Genomic DNA, 22,785 nt, shown 5'->3' with positions numbered 1-22,785 from the left:
GATTTCACATTTATTTTATTGGAGCAAACATGAAAATTAGTATTAGGGATTTAGCTGTGCTATGTGGATTATTCAGTATCAAATCGATTGTTTAAACCTGTATCATTTGATTTTCAAAAGAGTTTATCCAAACTCTAAACCCACTGCATTTACCTTCTTTCTCCTCTCCTGAAGCTAAAAACAAACCAGAACTGAAAAGTCACAGTGTGGGAGTCTACTAAATATTTCATTTTGTTGCCTTTCAAACATCTTCGTGGCCTTTGGTCCAGTGTGGCTGGAATGGAAATTTCCACCTAGAGACTGGCCGCCTACAAGCAGTGGGATGAAGCCTACTACCCTGACAACGTAAACAGCGCTTCACTGTGGCAGCCAAGGAGGACCTCTGCTGTTCAGCACACAGTACTGCAACAGAGAGCTCCAGTCCTGTAAAGAACAATAACTTCTGCAATCAGGAACTTATATAACTTGCATGAAATGTTTGAGATGTTGATCATATTGGAAAAAACAACTTTCTTCATGTGATATAAAATAATCATTCATTGCTCAACACAGTATCAGCCATTTAAAGCAGCTAAACTGCTAAAAGGTGCAGTGATGCCTCACTTCAACACATCATGTGACTACCATGAATGAGGCCTTGTTAAGGCCTCAGTATGCTTCAAATGAAGTGATCCCGAAACCCACTTTTCCAAAAGAAGAATCAGAGAACTGCATCCAAAAACAACTTGACAATCTCACCTGCTTTCCACAGACAAGGTGTGAAAGTACAGCATGGACTGAACCTCTCTGAGGCTCTTTTTCCCCTCATACAACTACTTCTGTCACGTTTTGTGTATACAATCTATTGTAACACCATAACTGCCTGTTTGTACAATTCATTACATCAAGACTACACAGACATGCAAAAGTCAGAATTCCTGGAGAGTGATCAGGAAGGTAGTGAGAGACAATGTCAGCAAGCGGTGAACTACTACATAATATATGACCTAGTCTTGTTTATAGTATTCTGGATCCCATTAGAATGTTGTTATACTTGTTTGTAAGTCAGCATGTGCATGACAACTCCCCTTTCATGTTCTCCGCTCCCTTTAAAAGTTGGTGGTATGCATTCTCATAACTTCACACTGCACAAACAGCTAATCTCCTCAGGTGTCACCATTTTTAACTGTTCATGTTTTGCAAAGATGGAAGTTCTCAAACAACATATTATGTTGTCAGCCAGGGATCATCTGGCCCTGATGGGTATACCTTTTAATCCTGGTGCACAAAAAGTAGGCAGGCTGGTATGTTAACTATTAGATTCATGTCACAGATTCTTGTCCAGGTGAATGACTTGTTAAAAAGCTAATTTATTATGAGCTTACTCTGCATGTTTAGGGTGTGTTGAACTGGTTTTAAATATACAAACATATTTAAAAAGAGAGTCATAGTAACAGTCCATCACTGAACAAAATATCAAAGATCACAGTAGAGATCATTTATATCCATTTATATACAAATGCATTACCATGGGTTGGCCAGCAGATGTCACAATTTAATTGAATCAAAAGCTTTAAAACAAGTAGATTCAGGGTGGTCCAGTGCCTCAGAAAGATACACAATGGAAACAGACTGTGCAAACTAGAAGAAACAAAGTGGTTCTGTTGGGCTCATGTTGGAGGTGTATGGTACATTTGTCTTGTCTTGTGTATTATTTGGTTTATACATTTGACCCTGGAAGTTTGACCTCTTGTCATTTAGAATCCTAATATGTTTTAGTGTTTTGCAGCTTGTCCATGTAATACAGCTATTTAGATAGGTTGGCAGTCTTTGTATGTCTGAAATTTGCTGTTTTCTTTGACCTTGTCTATTTAAATTTACTCCTCTTCCAGGTCTACAGCATCTCCTGAGGAACGGTTACATTTTTATCATAGCTTTTTTGACAATATTTTCTTTTAGATAGATCATTTATCCCTATAAAACCCTGAACCACCTCTAAAACTATTCCTGAATCCCATATAGGAGTCATTGGTTAGAGTTAGACCCTTTAATATTCTCATGTTGGAATATTTATTTACCTCTGTACTCCTTCGAGGCTATTTAATTATCAAAATGAACACACAATTGAATTTATATTCTGTTGAACTGCAGGATACAAATATATATTATTCACTTCACTTCACACACACACACACACACAAACAAAAAAACAGTATGGTGCCAAGTAATCTACCCCTTTAATGACTAACAGATAGATGCAGAGGAATAGACTATTATCGGCATTAACAAACAAAAATGAATCAATGCATATGAACAATAAATCATTAAACCAGCTCTGTCACCGCTCCTCTATCTTTCTGCTTTCTCATTTGTAACCACCCACTTGAACCGGAACCTTTTCTCGGGATTTGCAGCCCTCCCTGTCGGTTTATCGCCCTGACAGCCAGCCACAACACCAATCCTCATATCACTGTGCGCCCGTCGCCGCCGCTCATCTCTGCCGGGAGCAGGAGGCGTCCTGCTTTATGATGCCTGGGATAGCCGTGGCAGGACGGTCCGGTACATTCATCGACTGCTACCGGTAGAAGTGACATTTTCATCCTCGGTGACAGCCTCTCCGTGGACACCGGCGATTGACAGGATCCATGGGCGCCGCTACGGATGCACCCTTCGCGCACTGGTGATCTATGGTGACCGGCTCGGTGGGCTTGGTGACCCGTCGTTTCAAGCTCCTATTCAGCGCAAAGGACTGACAACACACAGCCGGTCTCCAGGGTCGATCAGGGGGGAAGATGGGGAGCACGACCTCTTGCTGCGTGTCTGCCAGCCCCAAGCTCCGCAGAAATGCCCACTCCAGGCTGGAGTCGTACCACCAGGAGTCGGAGCTGAGCAGGGAGGAGACGGGATGCAACCTGCAGCACATCAGCGACAGGGAGAACGTCGACGGTAAAAAAAAAGATCAATATTTAAACTGTCACCATGACATGTGACGATGATGAGAGGCAAACCTAAAGTTACAGTGATCCCGGGATGCTATCAGAGTGGCCTACGATGCTTATAGAGGGAAATAAATACTATCGGGGCTATTATACTTCAATAATACAAAAGATCCAGTCAAACAGTATTATAAATAAATAAACCATTACGGACCAAAGAAGGCAAAACAGATGTATTACAGGGATAATGATAATAACAGAATAACAAAATGAAATACAACAATTTTGGAAACTGTCTTTGACTCACCAAAACATGTAAGGAGTACAGAAACTCATAAAACCCAGAGGACAGTATATTAGAGCATTATCATGAGGGCACCACATGATAATAAAACAACTTAATATTGAATATCTATTGAAATACTGAAGAAATATAGTCCACATGTTATATCCTGGTGACACTATGTACAGAAAGGGCAGAGGATATTATCCATATCAGGACTATAGCCTTCAAATGTTATTACTGTCATTTGTAATCGTGGATGATCACCTTTGACCTCGTCTGTGATCTCTATAAATCTGCCCCTTTCTCATATCCTGGAGAAAGAGCTGTTGCTTCTGTTCACAATCATCTGTCAGTAATATTGAGTGGCTGGCAGAAGCCAACAGTGCCGCTGTGCACATGGATATGTCATGTGTCCATTTTTTGCTCCCATGTGTCCTTGCAGTGAGATATGGAGCTGCAGACAACATCCTGTTCATGAGGGCAGACTCCTTTGTGCTGGTCTTTGTTTTCAGCCTGTGCATGAAAGAAACTGCAACTGTGGAACGCAGCCCCCTCCATTGACACATGCTAATATGCATTACAATTGACCCATTCACACTGGAAAGTGTCTACTAAATGGGTTGTCTATTTTCAGCCGACAGCCAGGCATAATATATAAATGGATTTTCTCAGAAACTGTACAAGACCCAGTTTTTTCAGATATTGTATAGATTCTTTCATAGGATGATTTCAAATTTTGTTTTCCATATTGCATCATCAGAAAGTCTGCGCATTTACAAGGCCAATAAGTACTGGACACATATTTCGTATCAGTAGCAATATATTCACCCGTGTTGTCTTAGGCCTGAAGTCTTGAGGGTGTATGTTGCTAATAAGACTAGATGACATCTATAGTTACCCCAGATGCTAGTTGCTCCTGGCTCTAAGAAGCTGGACATTATCACACCAGGGATGCAGTGTAAGTATCCATTTTTAAGTTCTGTTAATCAGTGGGTTGCCTTGACCTCCAACTCACTTTGTAATGTGTAATGAATTGAGGAAAAAGCCTACTTGTAGTCTTCATTAGTAGAAAAAGAAGATGTGAACTGTCTTGCCATCCTACAGAGCCAGTTACACATGAATAAAGACTATTAGGATTGATGGTAGCTGGTGCTCTTTGCTATAGGAAGCCTTTCAGTCTTCAAAGCGAGTGCATCCCTTTTTAATTGCACAGAGTCAGCATGGCCAAAGACCTGCTGTCCATTGATCAGTGATATCATCTCCTCTTGTAAACTTTAGGAGTGTATGCCACTTACATTCTGTATACCATTTGTGGATGCTATTAACTGGAGTGCTTTGTATTACAGCGGGTGGTTATACTGTTATGATAGCTCCAATTTCAATGGCAGGGCTGGTGTCATGTCATTGCAAACATTGCATAGCTAAGTGGAATGCTTTATTTTCCTAAAAAACATTTTGGATCATTACTTTAATAGGATGCGTAACTGTCTGAATCTAGAGCCACATGCTGTTCTTACAGAGTAGAAAAAGTGACATGAAGAAGATTCAGAGAAATATGATTGACATTTAGCTGACGCTTCTTGACGGGGCTAAAGACAACTCGTGCCGTCTGTCTCAGTGGTGTGGTGATTGAAACCGGAGCGTGTCTAATGTGTTGGCTCTGTTATGAGTTCACAGACAGTATGATGGAGATTAGTGGGCTTCATTAGGATCTGCACCATCAGAAAAAAGACTCTTCACCCCCCAAAGAAAAGCCCAGAGAGGCAGCTGTGAGCCTGTGTCAGAGCAGATAGGAGGAACCTCCAGGGACAGATGATTGCCGAGCATTAACGCCTCAGTTTAGAATATGACGCGCTGCTTTCAAAGACATCATCTGTTCCTGATTGAATGAGCTGGCTTTTGTGCATGAAGTTGGTAACATTCAAGTTAAAGTGCACTGTGATGCAATACAATTCGATTTTGGGCCCATTCGAATTTTGCACATGCCCAGAATGGGTCCTCTGCATTCAACCCATTTAATGGTGGTGGCTAAGTTTGTCCACAGAGAGGCTAACAAACATTATGCTAACATTTAGCATAATGTTTGTTATCCAGATTTGCTCTGTTTTTGTCATATTTTGCTCATTATAATTGTCATGCTCTCAGAATGCACCAGCAGTGTCTTAGAAACACTACAAGTAATACGATAGCAAAAAATCACAGGTTGCCTACAATATGAAAAACCAGGAGAAAATGACAAGAACTGGAAAATAGTTTGCTGATTTACAAAGGTTATGTGAGGATGTACAGGGCTGAAAGTACTGCCTTGGGTTTGATCACAGTCTTACAAGCTGCTTAGAAGGGAATTATTATTTCTTGTTTTGACAAGCTGTCACACATAAAAAGGATTACAAGGTTCTCGGAGTCATGGGAAACCTGGAAAGACTGTAGAATTTGAAAATTGTTGACATCAAAAAGGTGCAGTGATATTTAAATAATTCATAATGAAACCTTTAATAGATAAACCATAAAAAAATCTTAGTGTGTAAATTGTGCTATGTATGTATGTCTTATGTTGGTACTGAGAATTTCTTTTCCATGGTCAGAAAACACATTCAGTTTGATTAAAACATCAGTGTAACATGACAGACAGTCAGTGACAGTTTCACTTGGGGAATTGTGTCTCAGGGTCCTAAAATGACCTCCCAGCACCCTCTGTTTTTAAGAACAGATAATCGCTTCACTACATAACACCATGATTTCACTGACCTAGGGCCTTGAAGCCTGTCCAGAGCCAAACTGCTGGCTAGAGTTACAGGAAAGAGCTTAGTTTGGGAGAATGAAGGTTTTTGCTGTTTTGCATGGCTCTCATATTTTCATTGAGAGGTGCAGTTATTTTGAAGAGACAGATTTTGTCAGCATGTATAAACATCCTTTGGATCTGTTGGGGGTTAAATGCTTTGGTGAAGATCTAATGGAGATAAGCATTCTGTTTTTCATGCCCACTAAACTACAGTATGTCATGATTAATATACATAATACTGGTAATGAACTGGTCCAATATTACTGCACTGAAATGTCAACTTAAATGTTGTTCTGACATATACTGTACAAGATACTGCGGTAAGGGAGAAAGGAGAAATTGTCTAGATGGAGAGACACCAACGCCACTGACTACCCTCCCTGGTGGTGGAAGATGGATGGAGAGAGTGAGGGAGAGAGACAAAGCCGTCATATGATCTGCCTTTCTTTGACAAAGCCCACTGTGTTTCTCTCTTAAGATGAGTGTTGCTTCTGTGAGGCATCGTGCATCAGCTGATGGTCTTATATTTAGGTACAGTGTATGGAGGGGTGGAAGGAAACCAGCTTCTCCAGTGTTTTAGAGCAAAATTACTAATGTGTGCACCATGTTTGATGCAACTAACAATGTTTGGGATCTGTTGTTTTGCAGTAATTGTAACTAGTTTCTTACTGTTCTGCTTTTAAAAGCCTTAAATTGAAATGACAGGACTTCAAGCTAACAGCCAATAACAGGCTAAAATCTGCAAACACATTAAACAGACCAAAGTCAGGCAGTGGTCAAAAACAGACAGAAAATGGCAGGAAAGCTACAGCAACCACAGGCACCACGTCTGGCAAAGGAGGAACTGTTGCTCGTCGGGGAGAATATATGCTTACACTGATGTCTAATAGGGAGCAGGTGTGTCGACATGTGACTGGTCAGGTGATGGGTGAGGGCGGGAAACACACTTAGGACAATTGGTGGGCAGGTGTGAAATGTGATTAGGGAGGCACGAGTGTGTGAGCATGAAATTCAGCTTCTGGAAGGTGTGGAGGGTAGTACACACAACATGGAGAACAATCTGAAAAACTTGAGAGAAGAAAGAGGGATGAAACAGGTGTTGTCATGACAGGCAAAAAACATCTCCATGCTTGAAATGCATGTGAACATATACACACTCACAAACTGCACACACAGTAACCCACCCCCGCCTCTGCTTTTTAAAAAGCAGCTGCTCCTCATCTGATTAGCCTGTTTGGCACTGTGCAGTTATCCTTTAAGAAAACATAACTGTGTGTTACAGGTGTGGCAGAGGACAAACATGCTCCACCAGTAAACTGAAAATACAGAAAAAATAAGTGAGGAATGTACAATATTTGAGTGCATGTAGAGATAAAATAAAGATTTCAAATTTTCTCCCTCATCTTCACTCCTTCATCGGAAAACAAACAAAACACAGATTTCTTCCAAAATGACTGTCTTTAAATGAGATTTTTTTAAAAAAAGAAATGGAATCACACTTCTTTCTAACAGTGTAGTTTCTCAGCCCTGATAGCAATTTGAAAGTTTGGCCCAGGGAGAATAAAGTAATATAACACAGTTTTGCTGAAGTTGCACAATACATCCAATTCTTTCCACTGTCTAAGCCACATCAAACCCCATTACTATTTTTATAACTGCAGCAGCAGCAGCAGCAGTCATGTGTTTCACCAGGGACTGGCTCAGCTCAACATGTTGGCGGGAGTGGTGGGGGGGGCGACTCTATTAAAGGTTTGAGCTGGAAATGATATGAAATTGATGTCCAGAAACCTGAAAATTGTGACTTGTTCTTTCATTGTCCTTGGTGATAGATTATTCCTTTCAAGATATTCACAGGAGAGGGTCCTTGTTTGATTTATTGACTAGTAATGAGAGACTAATTTACTCCACAGTCTGCATCAAGACCACCTCATCTCACTAATTATCACTTCAGAAAGGCGAATTGGCTTTGAGCTATGGAGGCAGAAAATACTTAAAAGACAATCTGATTTACATGAATAAGGACTGGATCTTACAGCACAGTGTCAGTTCTCGTTACAAAACCAATCAAAACCAAAACCACTGTCAGACTGACACAGCTGAATGTGCGTCATCTGACTTGGCCTTGTGATCCTCCTCCCAACTAAGGGTCAAATGCTGGTTGAGCGCCCAGTAGCTCAGTGCACTCATGCAGTAGGAAGATGTGAATATGCTCTAAATAAAGATGACACTAAAATAAAATAACGTGGTTCAGTGTTTCCTGGCTCACACTGAGCTAATGCTTATCGTCTTAACTGATAAAAGCAGATGGAAGTATTACTTCCTGTTTGTTTATCCTTGATATACAAAAGACAGAGAACTGGAAAGATAGAAGAAAGACATGTGAATACAGTGTTTTAGTTTGATGTAATTATTGGGAGGAAAGTTTAAGTTTTTCATGAATTTTTATTCCTGAAACCTTGTACATGACGCTCAGAATGAACACTGCACACTGCTTGATAAAGTAGGTTGTCACTGAGCATTCCTTGATCAATCTCTCACCAGCCCTGCATTTGCTATAAGACATAATTGATTGGTTTGTGCTTGGTATAACAAAGACATTCCCAGCGGGGAGATGGAATAATTAATACAAGCGGATCAATCCATTGATTGTGTTTGCTTCAGGTTTAGAAAGAAGCTGTTTTCTGTAGGTCATTAGGGCCTAGTGGGATAACAGCAATGTGAGCACCTTATCATTAGCAGCAGTGTAATGATACACCATACAGCGCTCACAGTTAGCTACGCCTACAATATCTTTTACAGAGTTGGATTATAAAGCTCATCATACAGAAACCCTCATTTATCGCTTTGGCATAAAACTGATTCTTAGTTTAATAATTGCTGCTGTTACAGGTTTTAGTGTGAAGGTTGTAGTGTAAAATGTTATCTTTATAAGCTGATTGTGATGTGTTTTTCAGGTCCACAAAGCACATTAACTTTTTGGTAGTAAAAGTATTAGTACTGGTAGTACTGGTACTGCAGCAGTGGTGGAAGCAGCACTATTAGTAGTGGTAGTAATATCAGTAATAGTGGCACTGACAGCAGTAGGATTACTTGCAGATAAGTAGCTGTGGTGGCAGTAAAATCATGTGGTAGCAGCATTACAAGCACATTAGACTCAGTTTTGGCAGCAGTGGTGGTGAGGTGATTTTGTGTGTATGATAAGTGCTCTCCCAGGGAACATTCTTTTCCAGGAATATGGGGCTGTGTGCATGTGTGTACAGGTCAGTTCTGTTTGTTTAACCTAGTCAGCTACCACTCTAGGCCAATGGTCAGTGTTTGTGTGTGTATGTGTGTGGTTGTTTGACAGGGACACGATAAACACCAGGGCTGAACTGTCAACCTGTCTATAAACCTAGCAGTAAACAGTATTCAGTACTTATCCTGCATAGCTACATCCACCAACAGCATCTAACAGGAAGTCCAGTATCTTTAACTGGTCATACTTTAATTAATCAGGATAAGCCCTTCTGAACTTGCCATATATTGTCATTTATCATTTCCTGGATAAATGTGGCAGTCTGTTGTAATCACTCAGGCCAGTTACACATGAAAATCACTAATTATCCTCGAAATACGGCACAGGTTCTTTTTTCACAGTGATTTCCATTTAATTTACATTTAACATTACAGACGTTCACATGTAACACATTTCAAAGTAACCCCAACCCTCCTCTTAAGATGAAACCATTTGACACGCATGACTGAACAGTGGACATGTTTATTGACTACATGGGAGTACATTGCAACAATTGTCTTGATTCAGTTGTTACTATAGTAACCCAGAAAGTCGGACTGGCTTGAACTTAAAAAGACAGCTGGGCTAATTGGCTAGTGCAGAGGTTCAACACAAGATACAGCACAAGAACCAACTGTGAGAGCATCAGAAACACAGCTTTTATGTTATGGCTAGTTAAGCTAATAGTTGCCTGCTCAAACATTCAGCACACAGAGCAGTTTCCTTTCATTTCTGTTTTGGTTTCCTGAGAAAAAGATCTGGCTTGAAGATGTTAGAAGGTCCATTCTCTTCACTGCTGTTCATTTAGCCTCTCTGCCATTTTCAGTGTAATTCTAGGATATACTGGCAGCTTGAAGATCAAAGCAGTAAGTTAAGACAGATTCAGAAAAAAATAGGTTTTAATTTGACAGATTTAACAGTTTGAAGATTAAGCTTCAGTTTTCATAATGTAAAGATCTAACAAACCCCTGAAGGATGTTTGATTGTGAGACCTAAATTGGAGAAATAGACAGGATGGATGTATCCTCAAAACAAAAGAGACTGTTGTAACTGATAGCAGCATGGTGCTGCTGAACTGCCACATTTAAGGATGTGCTGCTGCTTACTGCTTAGACACTGACACAGCAAAATGCTTGACAGAGGCACACACAGAACAATACTGCAGATCTTGTCCATCAGCAGGCCTGTGTGCTGCCTGGCATTGTGTGATTGAACAAAACATGGAGACACATGTACAGTGTGGGAAAATTTTGCCCTGATTATCATTTAGTTTTGGTACAAGGAATATTATTAAACACACATTAAAAAAGGGGTCAAGGACATTTTAAAAAGGAAACAAATAGCTACCATGTTGGAAACACAATAGTGCAATTATGGATTGGGCTGTTAAGAGCAGGGTGCGCCTGTTGTTAATTCATTATGTAAGAGCAGTAGGGCAGACAGGCAGGCTTGTCAGCTGATAGGTTAGCTGAGCTTCTCCTATTTCACTGTGCAGATGCCGACCGCAAGTCTTCTTTAAAGTTTACTTGAGGTGGTGAATATCACATATCAACACTCGACACCAGCTGCTGTGCACTCTGGGAATTCCAGTGGGGAGGCCTAGTAGGTCAGGTCCAGTCAGATTTATTCAGAAATGCTTTATTCAATCAGCTGAGTCAAAAATGTTTTACAGAGTATGTAAGGCAAGTTTATTTGTAACAGAAACCATTCAGTTTTATATGTACACAAGGTGTGAAACTATATCAAAATAACCTGTGGAAATAAAAGGCATACCTTTTACATACAGTGCCCCCAAATAGAAATAGAAATGTGCATGATATGATATTGACAGATTTGCTGAAAGAATTCACTGTAAATGAAAATGTCTTGAAATGTCTTGTGTTTTGTTTTTGGTGACTAACCCTGCTGCTGTTTCTGAAAAAAACAAAACAAAAAAAAAAAAAACACAACAACAACAACAACAACAACAACAACAAAAAACACTATAATAAACGTCCTGCCTTTAGGACCTTTTATCTTTCCAGGCTTCAAAGTTGTTTTCTATTGTAGACTGAAGTGAAAAGCTATGTCAGTGTGTGACTGGCAGACTTAGACTGACTCTTGTCTGACACATGTGGCATATCTTTGACACATCAGTGACACCTGTCAGAAATGATTCCTCAGTGATGGAAAAGTGTGTGTGTTTGTGTGTTTGTGCATGCAGTAGAAGTTTTACAGTTTATCTGCACAGACAAATTCCTCACAGTGTATAAAATCTGTCCATTAATCAGTCTATTTTTTTCCCTGAGGAATGTCATTTTTACTGACTTAATCTGTAAAGACACTAAAAATTTCAGCATGTCTGTAACCATAGAAAGATTCTGTAGTTCTGTGATAAAATGTAGAATAGTAGTATCATTCAAAATAGACCACATTGCTTCACTGGTCAGTTTGAAATTCCTTTAGTTTATGTTTTCAACCCCATCAGTTCAATGATCTCACGCAATGAAAACCAGCTCAGCTACTTTCTCATTTGTGAATGTGTTGAAATCAGCGGGACGCAGTGATACCTCCTGATTACTGTTGCATAAGGTGCTAACCCGACACAAGTCTAATCCAAGCTCAGGCCATTCAGCCTGGTGAGCTGCTGAGGCCTTCAGCCACAGCTAATCTGATGTATAGTTTGTTATTGATTCATCATTCTTGCAGTGCTCTGTGCAGGTGGTCGTCTGTCCCTGTTTGTACTGTGCCACATAATCACAGTAGTGAGGAATGATGAATATTTACATTTATAAAACTCGGCTCTGCTGTCACACTAAATGACTTCATCTGTGCAACAAGACGACGATTATGCAGAAGGTTTCATCTCTCAGGAAGACTCAGTAAAGTTGTTGTTTTGTGAGCCCCATGAAACATGTTTAGCTGAATAGAGACTGCAGGGTGGTCTTGATGGATAGGATGGTTATCATACTTCTGTTAACAAACAGCAATTCCCTGCAGTCAGTTGTCCTACAGCAGCTGCTCTCACAGATACAGATGGTCAGTCGTTCTGCTCTTCCAGTGTTGACATTGTAATCAAATAGCCTGGATCTTAATCTGAGTCTGTTACAGTCATATCGTAGGAGTCAGAACGTTTGGCAGTGCTGGCTGCATGCTGGACATTTTTGAATGCCACTTTGAAAATCTCTGACTTGATGAAGAGCATGACTGCATTTCATCTTAGTGCTGCAAAGTCCTGGATACAAGTAAAATACTAAATATATACTAAATAAGGCTCTTCTGTCATTTATGATTATGTTACTCTTTCAATAAGATCTCAGTGGAAAATCTGTTTTAGTGCAGTTAGACTACATTCATGTTTTGAACACCATGTTTTGTTTGAATGCTGGCTGTGAAAAAGGCCACTCAGTGGGGAGAGACAGTAGCTTCTGCAGTTCATATTAACCACAGTTATCTGTGTTATCATAGCAGCTGCTGTTATTTACAAGGAAACAAGGCAACAAAGCATTTTGGCATGTATGATGAGGGCACATATTTTGAGAGTGCCTCCCTCTTTATATACACACACACACAGACACATCTATGGCTCATGCCCTCAGGCCATGATGCAGTCCAGATTAGCTCTGGATGGGAGCATGAATCATGCCTGGATATGTTTGTGACTGCAGAGGAACAAAAAAATAAGCTCACAGCCGCACAGCTGTGGAACAATATAATATACAAAACAGAGAAAGATGGTGACTGGAGAATATGGATTAAAAAAAATTAATCAAAATTTCAAGAGTACTAATTCTGTGGACAAACATTCAGGAAACATATCACACTGTCTTTTTATGATCGACATAATTCATGATTTATGAGGAACAACCCTCTACAGAACATGGTCATTATGTGCAGTGTTGGTGCAGCTGTATGGTAAACATTTTCTATCGCTGTACTTGCATTGATGGAACATTTAAGATGTCAGCAGCTGCAGTGTGTCTCACATTATTGTTGCCACTTCACAACGTGACACATGCGCTTTATGTTTTGACAGAGCTGAACATGGAGTACAATCCATCGGACCATCCGCGGGCCAGCACCATATTCCTCAGCAAATCCCAGAATGATGGTAAGTGTCTTTTTTCAAAGGAACTGACTGATTTAAAACTCATCAGTGTCACAGGGTTGTTCTGAGTAAGAGCCATTTGCCGTAGTTTGACATACTACACTCATGTAGTCAGCGTGCATCACACAGCTGGGATTTTCCGTGAAGAAATACAGTATGTAGGAACTCTGATCTCAGAGCTGTGTCCTTGTGGCTAGCTGATGTCTGCAAATTTATGCATTTGCCTTGAGGCATCTGACTGAGAGCTTCAGCATCCTGTTTGGGGGGGGTCATACTGTGACAGAGGAAATATTAACATGTTTCTATGAGCCATCATCACCACCACAGCATGAGATCATTGTTTGTCTTAAAGGCTTGGGGAAAAAACAACAAGACAATACTGGCTTTGTGACATTGAGGTTGATGAAAACTGCACTTTATTGCGTCACTGTATTTCAATGATATTATTTTTACACAAGCTTATGGACTTTGTCATTCAGAGAATTTGTTTGTGCCATGTGAAGGATATTCATAGTCCGACGTGGGAATGATAAATGAATGAACATTACATTTTTGTGATTATCCCTGCATTTGCAATATTTAGTCTTGTCTTGGGGGAATAGTCACAGACTGGCTGATCCAGCCTCCCTCTTACTTTTGGCTTCAAAGGATAAGGCTCATGTTATTTTAGCCTTTTTTATCATTTATCTACAAACCCTGAAGAAACTAAACCAACAGTAAAATAATCCTTCTAGCAAATATTGTCTGTATAGTCACAGCTTGATACATGCCTTTATGCCAGTGTGGTCCATAAACACCTGAGTAAATAAAGTTGCAAGATTTGAGGTGTAGGAGTCCAGCTCTCCAGCATTTTACGTGAAGCAAAGCAAAAATGTGAGAGAATGACTTAAATGTAATTTTGTGAAGCAGAGATGTTTTTATCTTCTCTTGTGTGTAGTTTCTCCACCCCTCTCATTTATCTTGTGACCCCCAGGTGGGTCCTGGCAACCAGGCTGAAAATCACTGCTGTAGTTCATTTCACAAACAAGGGAGCAGACACAGAGAAATATGTAGCAGTCATCAGAACAGTGCTGACATTGCCAGTGCTAGTGGGCATCTTAATTTTGTGCTTCAACCCAAAATGTTGGTGTGTAACATGTATTGAATTAGCAAAGGTTGATAACTACTGCTGAGGTGCAGCATCTTTGAAAAGTGTCTGCCGTTGTCACTTTATGGAAATGGAATAAGGTTTTTGGTTCCTCTTTTTTCAGAAGTGCCTTACAGGAATGGTGAGTTGTCATGAGTGTGACTTTGTCTCCCTCTAGTGGTGTAACAGCACCTCTTCTTCTCCCTGCTGAAACTCTCTTGGTGTTCATTTCTGCTCCAGCTCTTTCTTTAACTGTCACTCCTTAACAGTTGTAACCAAATGCTTTTTTTCTTTTTTTTTTTGTGAGTTGCAATTAACATTGTAAAGTGTGTTTTGCTTCTGGTGATAACAGTGTGTGCTTCTGGTTGATAACTGCTGGGTTTTGTATTTGTCTTTCTTCTGCTGTCAGTGGAGCAGAAATAAGATTTATTGACACACCTGTCTTTTTGTCTGTAGTGCAAGAAAAACGAAAGAGCCTCTTCATCAATAATGTGAGTGTGCAATGTTTCTGTTTCTCTCCACAAATCTAATCCATGTTATTTCACAGTTGTCACTTTTTATTCAAATGGCCCTTTAAACCACAAATTCACCACTGATTCCTTGCTTTCAGTAAAAATCAGCAGGTGTTTGCGTTACTACATATTACTACATACTGTATACAAAGAAAGCTGAAAATGTAAGCCATCACGTCCATGATACCCTGGCATGCTTTATGTGGATCATACAAAAACATGTACACTCTAATAACAGTCACTGCATGTGTTTGTGTGTGTGTGTGTGTGTGTTTATAGCATGGAACGTTTAGGCGGAAATACAGCTCCTGCTCCACCATCTTCCTAGACGACAACACAGTCAGCCAGCCCAACCTCAAATACACCATCAAATGGTTAGAACATGAATGCAGCATACAAACAGCACAACAGAAAAAAGCATGATTTTTCTGTCCTATTTCCTTTTCATTCATACAAAACACGGTTATTTTGTCTTTTTACAGTGTAGCACTGGCAATTTACTACCATATAAAAAACAGGTGAGAATTCTCAGCCATTTTCAGTAATTACATGTTTTTTTGTATTACTCCTGATGGAAACAGTGAAAATGTTATGATAAAAAAAGAAAACACTTTTCAACTACAATGATCTGTAGCCATCAAAAATAAATAAATAAATAAATAAATCATACTGTAATCTGTAAGTGGATTTTACACTGTATCCACCTGTATCCATTTTTGCTATTGCACTGAGCCTGTTTAATCTCTGGAAGCAATAATGTAGCCCTAACTTACAGTATTATGAAGACTTTAAAGAAGTAGTAAAATTGCATCAACCATGTAAGTGTTTTGTCTTATTTTAGGGACTCAGATGGAGGAATGCTGCTGGACATATTTGATGAAAAGCTTCACCCTCTCTCAGTAAGATTTCTGATTTCAGTTATTTTCTTATTTTATTTCCCTTTCCTTTCTGAAACACTTTAATCGTCTCTTAGTCTTCTCTGCTCCCACCCTCCATTCCTTCTCTTTTCTCTCCCTCCGCCATACCTTCTGCCTTTCTTTACTTTATCTCCCCCGCTTACCTTCCTCCTATCATTGTTAAATTCCCTGCTTTCCTTTTTATTTATCTTCTTTTGTCCCTTCCTCTGCTTCCAACTTTTCTCAAAATTTCCTCTCCACATTTATATCCCCCCTGAACCCTACCTCCCATTCCATCTTCCCTTCCTCTCTTTAACTTCTCTCTTCCCCTCCAGAAATCGGAGGTGCCGTTGGACTATGACCAACATGACCCAGAGCAGAAGCAGATCTACAGGTTCGTCAGGACATTGTTCAGTGCTGCACAGCTCACTGCTGAGTGCGCCATCGTTACACTGGTAAGGTTTTTAACCTCCCTCCCTATTATTTTTGTGGACTATGCATTCATCCCGAGGCCAATATCCTGCAAGAAATAAAAACATATTAAAATAAATAAACAAGAAACAAAGTAAGTTTTTTTTTTCAGAAAGCATTCACATAGAAGTAAGGTGCGACCTGCTTTAAACTGTGTCCTCACACACACACAAACACAGACAGTTTCTGTTTAGGCCCCAGGGGAAATTGCACCCTGATGTATTGAGACAAGCCAGGGATGTGTATAAATTGGTGATGTGACTGTGCATCCAAAAACCCATGTTGTCTGTGTGTATTGGTGGGACTCAGAGACCACTGATGAATGTAGGATGTCATAGAGGAAACATTGACTATATACCTCCTGACACCATGGAGTGGAGCATGAAAGTGAATTAGCTAAACAGATAAGATCATCTACTTAGTTGAGAGCTTGTGAGGTCAAGATGGCAAAGGTTCCAGGCTTGTAACCTTTACCATTGTTTTTTATAGCTTTTGAAAATGTTGTTGGTCTTTTTTGTCTGTGTGAATCACTGTCTTTTGCTTTACATTCATGCTCAATTTTCAGTGATGTCTCCTTTATTTCTGTTGTTGTACAGGTCTACCTGGAGAGGCTCCTGACCTATGCAGAGATTGATATCTGTCCAGGGAACTGGAAGAGGATTGTTCTGGGTGCTATCCTGCTGGCCTCCAAGGTCTGGGATGATCAGGCTGTCTGGAATGTTGACTACTGCCAGATCCTTAAAGATATCACTGTGGAGGACATGTGAGTGTCAGGCGGATAGGGGGTGGGTGAAGTTGCTGGAATATTAGGTATTTGAACTAAAGTAAATGCTAGCTTTTACATTTCTAATATTATTTTTCATGAAGAACTGTGAGGGACATCACTCTGCCCTCAAACCTTCATCAATGCCCACCTTCTAAAAATTGTTTGGATAAAAAGCATAGACTTGTGATATTCTTATTCTATATCTTGTGAGTTTAAGGGGACATATTTTTATTTTGAAAGTCATCAGTTATAAATCCTCTTAACAGGAATGAATTGGAGCGCCAGTTTCTGGAGCTGTTACAGTTCAACATCAATGTGCCGTCCAGTGTCTATGCCAAGTATTACTTTGACCTGCGATCACTCTCAGAGTCCAACAACCTCAGCTTCCCCCTGGAGCCACTCAGCAGGGAGAAGGCCCAAAAGCTAGAGGTCAGAGGTGTCCATTAAGCAGTCCATCCATCCAGTCTTTTATTTCTTTTTATGTGTCAATTTTCACCTGGATTTTCTCATTTTCTAGAAAAAAATGTATGCCCTGAGAATAATTGAAAAGATACTATAAAAAAAATATATAGTGGTAGCTGAACACAAGATTTCTCAGAAACAAACAGAAATCGGAGGTGCCGTTGGACTATGACCAAGTCTTCTTTGTGGATGCAGTTTGCCAGAAAAATGTGTACATAATTTTTATTTTGTTAGTAAAAACCCACCCCATGTCCTCTCTCCAGGCTATTTCCAGGCTTTGTGATGACAAGTACAAAGATGTACGGAGAGCTGCCAGGAAGCGTTCGGCAAGCATGGACAATCTATGTGGAATCAGATGGGTTCCTGCAATTCTCTCCTAACCACCAAGAAACTGCCATATGCTGAACACTGGCATCAGGCTACAGACACTAACCAGATGAAAGAACTCTACAAGCACAGATGGTTCTGTGCTGAGTTCAAGAACTTCAGTTTGGAAACTCAGATAATACCAAGACATGGAGCTTAGTGGCACAGTGACTGAAACGTGAAATCAACCTCCGGACCTCACACCTTCAAACTGGAGGCAAGGAATTCCCATGAATTGTCAGTAGGTTTGGAAAATGCGCTGAGCTCCAGAGAAATTTCTAACTTAACCTGATGCCTTCACAGTGCCTCAACTCAGCAATGAAAGAGAGAAGGGAGTTCCTGGTTATTATGTCACCAGTGGAGAAAAATCAAGCTTTGGACCACAAAGGAAGTCTTGGCTACAGAGCCTTCAAACGTCTTCAGATGGCAGTGTGAACCTGCCTTAATGTAAAGACACTCTGCTCAGTTTTCTGGCTTTGTCTGACTAATCTGTTTTCAGGTTGTCTGTCCTGAAGATTTGACATAACCTGCCTTTCAGATGGCCCTGGAACATTACAATGAAACATATTATTTATTTTACCCTGTTATTTGAATTTTTCAGCAGTCACAGCTGCCTGATCCCTAACTGCAGTATTTCAAAAACAGTAGCATAGCACTGGACTTTGTACTGATTATTTATTTCCTTTGACAGATCTTAGAATAATAAAAGTGTTAGCAAGTTTTCTTCTCTGGAAATCTTTGTATTCAAGGTTTACAGTATTTCTAGTGTACCTCTTGTTACTCAGGTAGTCTGTTTAGTACCTTAATTGATTTTGATGCTCCTCATTTGAATTATATTGAGGGTTGAAACATAAATTATGATAAGTGACAAGCAAACTGCAGATGAAAGAGTGATCGGTACAGTCCTGTCTTAGGGACATGCACAATCAAACGCTTGAAACCACATTATTGTATGACATGAAATATATATCAGATCATGGTTCCCTGAGGTTCTGATACAGTATTCATCAGATTTTGGTTATATCTTAATGTCAATTTGTTAATAGTTTTAAACTGTTTATCAAACACAATTTTTCCTGAAGTCAAGTTGAATTTTGGATGCCCCTTAGAGGCTTTGAGTAGAGTAAGTGCATCTCTCTGCTGACACCTAGTGGATATTTAAGGTCAGTTCCCCCAAATTCCAAATTCTTCATGGAGGGGATTTTTTTTTCCTTCACTGAATGACTTGCTGTTTGTTTTTGCTTTCATAGATTCATTAGTAGAACATGGTTCCAAAACTAACAAATGGGCAAATAAAACCAAAACAACCTGCAGGAGTAGATATCACGAGGTGTACGCAAGAGACTATTTGAACTGACAAGGCACAATGCACAAAGAATGGGGGCTACTGATTGGAACAAAGCAGGGTTATTTTGCACTTGTACTACAAGTATTCAGCACCAAACTCAACCTCAATTTAAGAGTTAAAAAAAAAAAAATCAACCTCAAACCAACAGATTAATCACAACCAACAGCTGGGTATACAGTTCTGACAAGCACACTCTAAAGGGGGATACTGATCCATAGAGAATATGAGAAGGCCACACAGCACTGCACAGTTTTTCTTTATTTAGTGTTATAAATCCAGATAATTATACATTATATCCACAGGAAATTTGGAAAATCTTAAACAAAAAAAATCTCCAGTCTCATAAGTCTCATGCTCCATGGCTGCTGCCCCAGAGTCTTCACAGTGCTATCACACTGAAACATTTGTTCATGCAAAAAACTCTGGACGCTAATATGTACTTTGCTAAGGAAAAGGGAACAAAGTTAACTTCTCAACAGCAGACTTAACCAAAGAAAACTGTACAAATGTTATCACATTATAAGACCTCTGTCAAGTAGTTGTTACAGATATGATCACCACAATCATTAGAGTGTTAACAACAACAATACCAGTGTATTCTGGATTAAAGCACTAGCCACAATGTATCTTACAAATTCCAAAATGGTCAAAATCAATAAAAGGATACAAAATAAGTCACTTAGGATGTGTGTTGATTTAGCACACAAGACAGATGTTAATTGCCTTTACATTTCTGTTGATATTTGGGTATGTTAACTAGACAGGAATAGGAAACATATGAATGATTTTAGTGCACTTGTACTTTTTTCAGTCTCAATATAAAGTTTATTTAATAAACCCTGACTGCTGAGCCAAGAACTTAATAGTATTGAATCTGCTGACAAATGTATTATTTTGTATTTCGATTGTGCATCTAATTTCAACATAATTGCTACTGGAAAATAACTGATCAGGTTTTCATGTTTTTTCTCATTTGTCTGAAAACTGGAGCACTACACTGATTTTGCTAATTAACTTTGTACAGTGTATAAAGAGTTCAGAAACTGAGACAGGTCAATTGTAAATTATTTATGGACTTGTTTTGTGTTTTTAATAAAATGCTCTTGTCTAATAAGTCTTTTCTGATGAGACACTCTGGATTGGAAGTATTTTGTTTCACAGCACTGACATTAAAATTAAACTGCTGTTGAACTTTCAGTGTCTACTAAAGACATTAATTCTTCTATCTTGTGATGAGACTATTACCTTTAAGTGACTTAATGCCATTTGGCTGTCTGACTTAAGTTTATGATTATCCATTACAAGCCTGCCTACATATGATGACCAGTTTCCAGTAAGGTTGACTGGTACCTAGACATCTCAACAATGCTTTGATGGCAGTCTGGTAAGAATAGCTCACTGCACAGGTCCTGGCCTCTACAGACATGAGTGAGAGGCAGTAACACAGCATTAGAGGCGACTGTATTTAGTGGCAAGCTGTGAGGGTCAGTGCTATAGTCTTGGATCAGTGTTGAAGGGGACAACAACCCAGGAACACCTACTGGGTACATAAAAAAGTCCATTTAGATTTGCCATTTTCTTTGGAGGAGTTTGAAGTTGTTTTCATAAGGGATTGAGGTGCTGAACAATGAGGATGACTGGAGCAATAGATATACTCTTCATCACTATCAACCATAATATGTCTTTTATGGGTAAGTTTTCAAGTTTTTCTATTGTTAGTTAAAATATTAACTAAATTACTAATTAATTAACTAATTAAATATTAATTAAATGTTAACCAAACTTACGGTGTTTTAGAAAAATCATAACATGTTTGATTCTTTATTCTTCTGTTATGACTTTAAAAGGCATTGTATCCTTATTTAGTTTCATTGATACAGTGGGTGTTGAAAATACTTAACAAGACATAATCATTGACCTACAGTCATTATATTATATATTGCTTGGTTATCTCTTCTCCATTGCAGGTAAAACCTGGTGGATGTTGATGCTGGTTTTACGTCTGCTGGTTGTCCTGCTGGCCGGCTTCACCCTCTTTAGTGATGAACAGGAGAGATTTATCTGTAACACCATCCAGCCAGGCTGCTCTAATGTCTGCTTTGATGCATTTGCTCCTGTATCTGTCCTCCGTCTCTGGTTCTTCCACCTTATTCTTCTCTGTCTTCCACATGTACTGTTTGCAACCTATGTCATGCATAAGCTGTTGTCATATCCTTACTTTGGAACTTTCTACTGCGACAGGAGTCGAGGAGGTTCACCTTTCCCTCTTGAGAACTCAAGCTACTCACGAGAACTGTCCTTACATAAAGCTCCATTTCATGATCTCCCACGTGAATGGGGGACACCACGCTTCTACTGTGCTTACTTCATTGCTGTAATTCTTCGGATACTTCTGGAAGTGGTTTTCAGTGCAGGCCAGTTTTTTCTCTTTGGTTTGTCTGTTCCAAAGAGCTTCCTCTGTTATGAGGCCCCCTGCACATCTGGGGTTGAATGCTACATCTCTAGACCTACTGAAAAGACCTTAATGCTCAGATTCATGCTGGGGGTTGCCTCTTTGTCCATTCTGCTAAGTTTGGTTGACATGATGAGCTCCCTGAATGCAATGGTGAGATGGAGGAGGAAGAGGGAGATGCTGATGGAGGAGATGAGTAAAGGAGAGCAAAGCAGTATGTTTACAACGACAACTGTGACTGAAGACAGCGAAGTTCTTTTGACCAGAAGAGTCAGCCCCGGTGGAAGCGCGACGGATGCTGTCAAAGATGAAAAACATACTGCTGGTGTTGTGGCAAATGGTGAACTCCTTCAAACAAAAGTGAACAGTGAGTCCACCCTTAAAACTAGTGTATCTGTCAACGAGAAGAGCCAAGACACCGAAGACACTAAGGCAGACATGTCTCACTCACCAACTCCCATGAGCACTCCAATGCCAACCCACTTTGTCCTCCACAGCCATCTGAGACCTCCACTATCCCCTCGCCCAGACAGGGGACCACCACTGAACCCCAGAATTCCAACACCCATGGGTGCCAAAAAGTTGGGCCAGTACTCCCCAGTGATAACAAACTCAAGCCAACAGTCTGATAGCAGTGAATCTCAGGACAAGAGGGCTTGGGTGTAACTGGCTGTTATTGGACAAAAGAGATTTCGCTTTAACTATTATTTTAAGCATTAATTCATAGAAAGAGGGAATTGTAAGAAATTGTAAAGCTGCACTAATGAATATTTCTATTAACAATGAATCAAATGTATGTTGTGAAAGGTGTTGCTAATAGTGAGTCTTGTGTTTTCAGCTTGTTCTCAGTTTCACCAAAGACAGCCATCACAGAAACTCTCATAATTTTGTAATGATGCAAAATAGGTGAAGGGCTCATTGGATATAAAAGTAATCACAGTGCAAGGGACATGTGACACAATGTACATTTTTTGTCAAAAGAAAAAAAAAAGACACTTTGGCACTTTACACATGTTCAACATTTCAAAAATTTGTTACCATG

At 39.7% G+C, this 22,785-nt stretch overlaps 2 protein-coding genes across 4 annotated transcripts; both read left to right on the top strand.

Moving 5' to 3' along the window:
- Window positions 1-1,403: 1,403 nt before the first annotated feature.
- LOC108880959 (cyclin-Y) lies at window positions 1,404-20,405 on the top strand. 3 transcript variants are annotated; one of them, XM_018672716.2, is made up of 11 exons: window positions 1,404-2,925; window positions 13,273-13,347; window positions 14,598-14,612; window positions 14,927-14,961; window positions 15,262-15,356; window positions 15,465-15,500; window positions 15,824-15,881; window positions 16,214-16,333; window positions 16,946-17,112; window positions 17,382-17,544; window positions 17,841-20,405. In XM_018672716.2, exons 1-11 carry the CDS (start codon window positions 2,772-2,774, stop codon window positions 17,955-17,957), a joined length of 1,035 nt encoding a protein of 344 aa, XP_018528232.1. In that variant the 5' UTR covers window positions 1,404-2,771; the 3' UTR covers window positions 17,958-20,405. The 3 variants fall into 3 exon arrangements, with proteins under 3 accessions (XP_018528232.1, XP_018528233.1, XP_018528231.1); XM_018672715.2 differs by having other exon boundaries at window positions 1,500-2,925; window positions 14,595-14,612; XM_018672717.2 differs by lacking the exon at window positions 14,598-14,612 and having other exon boundaries at window positions 1,406-2,925.
- A 519-nt stretch (window positions 20,406-20,924) lies between these two features.
- Window positions 20,925-22,409, top strand: LOC127142338 (gap junction delta-4 protein-like). The gene is made up of 2 exons (XM_051069751.1): window positions 20,925-20,982; window positions 21,259-22,409. Exons 1-2 carry the CDS (start codon window positions 20,925-20,927, stop codon window positions 22,407-22,409), a joined length of 1,209 nt encoding a protein of 402 aa, XP_050925708.1.
- The last annotated feature ends 376 nt before the right edge of the window (window positions 22,410-22,785 follow it).

Source organism: Lates calcarifer, linkage group LG4, assembly GCF_001640805.2.
Source record: "Lates calcarifer isolate ASB-BC8 linkage group LG4, TLL_Latcal_v3, whole genome shotgun sequence".
In the NCBI taxonomy this organism is placed as follows: Eukaryota; Metazoa; Chordata; class Actinopteri; family Centropomidae; genus Lates; species Lates calcarifer.
The sequence above is the reverse complement of the archived record's forward strand: the minus strand, read 5'-3'. Positions and strand labels throughout refer to the sequence as shown.